Genomic DNA, 5658 nt, shown 5'->3' with positions numbered 1-5658 from the left:
AAGTAGCCGGAATTACAGGCATGTGCGACCACGCCCGGCTGATTTTTTGATTTATTGTAGAGATGAGGTCTCGCTGCCCAGGCGAGTCTCGAACCCCCGGGGTCAGGCAATCCACTCACCTTAGCCTCCCAAAGGCGCGGGATTACAGGCTGAGCCACCGAGCCTGGCTCATAGAACTTTTAAATGACATCGACCACTTAATTTTTAGACGCACAGACAATAGAAATTTGAGTCAAAAATCTTTTTGTGATCAGTGCATTAAGAATGCTTGGGAGCAATGTTTGTTTTTCTCCACTGAGAGAAACTAGGAAGTTTCTTTGCTGTTCAATCTAAGTCACTGGATTATTCATGATTCACTTTATGCTAAGGATGTAGACCTTTGGATTCTCAGTTTTTATGTCATAATCTCTAATTAGACTCGTCACTTTAGGTGAGCCATAAACTTTATTTTCAGTCTCCTGTACCATACAGATATATAAAAAGGGTGACCCAAGGACATCAGGGTTTTGAGGATATCCCCAAGGCTCAATCTGACACTAATGCCTAACTTATTTCCAGAAATTCTCATTCCAAACTTAAATATCAATCTTGGTACATTTCTTACTTTCTTAGCAACTTGTATTTCAAATGATTTCTAAAAATTGAAATACATAAACAAACCTGACAATCGAAAAAATAACTTTGGTATTATCGGTTTCTTCACTGATTTCTTAACTGAAACCATGGTTGAAAATTTCAATACCCTAGTTTCTACAACTCTGAACAACTAGACAGAAAATCATTAAGGAGACACTCGAGTTGAACTCTAGTGTCAATCACCTTGATCTAATATATGTATAAATACTCCACCCACCAGCAACAGAATGTATATTACTTTCAACCACACAGAACATTCTCCAGGATAGACAAAATTCTAGGCAAATTTTTAAATTAGAAAAAACTTTAACATGATTGAAAAAGCTCAAAAGTGTTTCTTAGCACAATAAAATTAAATTATATATAACAGAAAAAAGTGAAAATTTTATGAAAATTCCAAAATATTTACAAACTAAACAGCAAGTTGTAAACAAATAATAGGTCCAACAAAAAACCACAAGGAAACATAAAATATTTTGAACTAAATAAAAATGAACTCATAACATGTTGATATTTATGAAATATAGTTAATGAAGTTCTTAGGAATTCATAGCTTTTAAATGATAATTTTAGGAAAAAAAACATCTAGTAAACAACCAAAGCTTCTGCTTTAGAAAAAGAGAAATATAATAGGCTTAGTTATTCCCAAAGCAAGTAGTAGATGGAAAATCAGAGGAGAAATCAATGCTTTCAAAGCTGAAAAACAATCGAGAAATCAATAAAAGCAAAAGTTGGCCTTTTAAAAGCGTAAAGAAAATTGATGGACCTTTTGCTAGACTGACCAAGAAAAAAGAGACAAGGCACAAATTACCAAACTTGGAAATGAAAGAGATGCCACCACTACTGCTATTATAGAAATTAAAATAACTATTATAGAAACTATTATAGAAACTATTATAGAAACTATTATAGAAATTAAAATAAAAGTGAGTATTATGAACAAATTTATATCAGCAAATTAGACAATTAATATAAAATGGACAAATTTTTCAGAAGACATATATTATTGAAACTGACTCAAGAAGAAACAGAAAACAGATGAGAACCAAAGCCAGTAAAAAAATGAATTCACTATGCTGACAACTTTGGGCTTAAACAACTTGACCATGGATAGAAACCTCAATAAATGGTTACTGGGTATAAAAATAATGACTTGAAAGAAATAAAAAAATATTCAACTTGAAACATGAATGTTTAGAGATTAAAATTCAGCTAAGAAATTAATATAACTGCTCTAGAGCCAGTAAAATTCCTAGAATTCTAATAGAGACAAACAAACTCAAAGGCTCACTGAAATTCTATAGAAAATGTTAACAGTTGAAGATAAAATCACTACAAAATATGCTGAAACCATAGCATAAACAATTCAATATCAGGGATAGTTATCAGAGCAAGATATGATAGAACTGTTGTTCACTATTCAGTCCATTGGGATAGAAGGATTGTTTTTATCACACTGTTTCTTGGGTTGGATGTGTTACTTATTTTGGCCAGAGAATGTGAGAAGTTGAAAGTATGCCCCTTCCAAGCTGATGCCTTGAGCAGCATCCTATGTTTCTACTCACTCTTTTGTACTCTGGTCATTTGCCATGTGAAAACCGTGCCCATGGGAAACTGCTAGTCAAGGAGGATAGAGACACATGAAGCAGACCTGAACCCAACATACATCCTTGAGTCTAGGCTTTAGCAACTGCTGCCACCTTAGCCAACTCACAGACACAACAGTGAAGAAGAATATGCTTATTCTTATAAGCTACTGAGTTCCAAGGTGATTTTTTTAAAGCATTATTGTAGTATTAACTGAATAATTCATGAGACAAAACAATGCAAAACAAAACAAAATGAGAAGATTTAACATTCCATTAATCACAGAGACTTTCTTCCATAGAAGAGGCACTCTGGTGAGCACTTATACAGGACACAATTATCTTCATACTCTGTCCTTCTGAAGGTCATCTTCCAAACATTCTCCCAAAATTCCTTTTACCAATCTTACATTCATATATTTCCAAGTCCCTGACCACCCTGTCACCCTTTTGACAATCCATATGTACTTTAAGCCATCATTTCTTCTGCAAAGAATACTTAAAATGCTACCCATGGGAGTGATTTGCCTTCACCCTTTCAATTTGGAATTGGGATGCAGCAACTCTCCAAACTGTGTCAACATACCATTCAAGTTATTTAAATGTCCAGACTGTAAATTTTTTCCCCTCTTCCATTGGATGCTTGCGAGAATGCACCCATGGAGCCATAAATGTAGGTTGTGGGAAAAACAGGAAATCCATAGGAATAGGAACAGAGACAATAGGAACATCAGGAGAGTCTGGCTCACTAGTTTACATCCTCAAATGTTGCTTGGATTTTTTATTGTACTAGAGAACACAACCAATTTTATAATTTGAATCATATGGTATCCATTTCATGAAAGAAAACTTATTTCTAGTTATCTTTTTTGACAGGGAAAAGAAAAACGATTTACTAGATCATGATAATTGGCTACATATTGGTTGCCAAGGGTTGTCATTTTCAGGAAGGAGATGCAGTTAGCTTATAGTGACAAGACCGCTGCCTCCGTCCTCTCCATGATCTCACTGTGCTTTCTTTCTGCTCATTCTCATTGGTTGAACTCAACAGAAAGAAAGAATGCAAAAGATATCTTTAATGCAGTCCATTATGATTCAGCTTCTTGGGCCACAAAACAAAAGATAGAAGTGGGGATTAACCAGAAGATATCTAGACAGAAGTGAATTTTCTTAATTTTATTAGAGTATCAAAATTCATAACAAATATTATACTTCATGTTAAGGCTGTTAGGGAGATTCAGAGTTTTCCTGTCTTAAATGCTAGAGACTTTGAGAATCTAAAGACTATGAAATTATATTATTCTATACTTTGTAAACAAATTCATAAAATTTAAAGGTTATATCTTATGTATGTCAGTATAAAGGCAGATCCCTGAAAGAACATTACTTGTCAGATATACATTTCAAACATAAAGCTAAAAAAATACACAGTAATAATTAATTTAAATTTCAATACATATGTTGGCTACTTATATTGAAAAAAGATGAACATAAATCCCAGTTTCTTAAGGTAGATCTTTAATCATATTGATCAAAATGCAACCCAAACAATATGTCATCACCCATGACAAGAATTGATTGATTACTCATAATGCATTTATGTGCCTAGAATGTGTACACATATCATAATTTAATGTTATTTCAATAACTCCCTAAGTAGAATTTCAAATAGTCCCCAGACTGCAGTATCCAAGCACTCTCATAAAGGGAATATGAGATTACCTATAAATTAATCAGCAAAAAGTTAAATAAAACCAGTTCTTAACATTAATTTTTCTATTACCACTGTAAGGAATGATCTCCCAAAGAATTAGGAAAACTGCAGATGACTCTGTGTGAATGTGAATAGTGTCTGTCTGCTCAAGAATCTGCTGGGATCCAGAATTTCTCAGGATGCCTATTCTGACCCTATTGTAGACTTTTTGCCTATAAAGCATAAATAAATATGCATGTATTTATAAATTACGTATCTACTATTTTATTAATAGTGCATACGCATTATCAACTCTATTCAAATAAAGAATTACAAAAAGAATAAAACTTAAAAATATAAATAAAATCTTGAATTTATTCTTGAACTCCCTGGATCGTGTATACACTACTTTGGTAACCACAGTTTTAGAAGACTTATGAAATTAGACAAAGGTGTACCTTGTATATATAGTATACCCATATAACAGTATGGGTAAAGTATGACACATAATTTGAATTAATGGCTACTGTCCCAGGGTGATAACTAATAACATCCTTTTTTATCTCAAACATTTCTTGGATTAAATGATAGCTTTTATGGGTACCCTAATTAAAAAAATACAAAGTATCTGGATCCTGAATTAAAATTTTTACCCTATGGAAGTATGAAAAACTTTCTTCTTCAGGCAGAATTAGGTAATCAGGTGTGTTTTGATAGGTACAGTGTTTGTAGGACAAAAAATTCCAATATCTCTAAAGATTCTTTAATCCTTCACCATAGGCCACTCTCTCTGTGATCTAGTAGACGTTACATTCTCAAATATTTGTTACCTGCATGACTCTGGGAAAAAATTTAGGTTTCAATACCTGCCTGAAGTTCCCAAAGCAAACTTACCTTTAAATTCTCAAAAGTATAGACACATAGTTCCTTATTATATTATTCTATAGACGAATTCTTAGAACTCTTTCCGATTTCCTAGAGCTAAAATTGTGGTTAATGATAGCAGCTGGCAATCACTATAAATCCCTACATTTTGAAAAAACTCATTATAGGAAATATGCCAAATATTTGCATGCCCCTTGGATATCCCAGATGCCATGGAACTTCTAAACCCAACAACACCAGGTCCCAGGTCCGGATTTGCTCAGCACAGTCCTGATTAACCTGTGAGTCCAGCATTACACTATATGGTCACTTTAAACAGAGGTGATTTGTTTAGCACAGAGCTGCAATGAATGGTTTGTGCTTCTCCAACACAGTAAATGGCAGGACAAAAAAAAAAAAAAAAAAATTCTCATTATTACCTTTCTGCACAGCTGATGGAAGTTCTTGAAGTTTCCAGGTTGACCAAGAGTCAATTTTCATGTTAATCAATTTCTTTCGTGATCTTTGTTCTTTTAAAGCTTCTTCAGCGTCTGCCCGGTCAGTTTCTAGACTTTTAATAAGATGAATGGCCTCTGACAGCAATGTTTCCATTTCCTGCTTTAACTCTGGACACTGTGCATCTTAAAGAGAAATATGTATTCACATTTGTTAATAAATCATCCTCCAGGCCGGTGAATAGGAACATGGGTCTTAGGTGTATTATCATTCTTTTAGGTATATTTAATAAGAAAATGTTAGAAAAATAAATTCACTTTTTAAAGACAGTTTCATTATAATACAATTGCAACACTGATCATAACTTTTGTTAAGACTTTTTTTTTTTTTTTTTGAGTCGGAGTCTCACTCTGTCACCCAGAC

At 33.5% G+C, this 5658-nt stretch overlaps 1 protein-coding gene across 1 annotated transcript in view; it reads right to left on the bottom strand.

Moving 5' to 3' along the window:
- The window catches only part of CCDC178 (coiled-coil domain containing 178), a gene marked incomplete at both ends in the record, with an annotated part of 170614 nt that overhangs the window by 131393 nt on the left and 33563 nt on the right, over positions 1–5658 (bottom strand). The window contains one exon of the mRNA XM_008056217.1: positions 5220–5420. Within this exon, the coding sequence (XP_008054408.1) occupies positions 5220–5420 (201 nt within the window). The remainder of the gene's footprint in view (positions 1–5219; positions 5421–5658) is intronic.

Source organism: Carlito syrichta, unplaced genomic scaffold (genome assembly GCF_000164805.1).
Source record: "Carlito syrichta isolate Samal-C Ts95f unplaced genomic scaffold, Tarsius_syrichta-2.0.1 Scaffold302285, whole genome shotgun sequence".
Lineage (NCBI taxonomy): Eukaryota > Metazoa > Chordata > Mammalia > Primates > Tarsiidae > Carlito > Carlito syrichta.
This window is presented reverse-complemented; position numbering and strand designations above follow the sequence as displayed.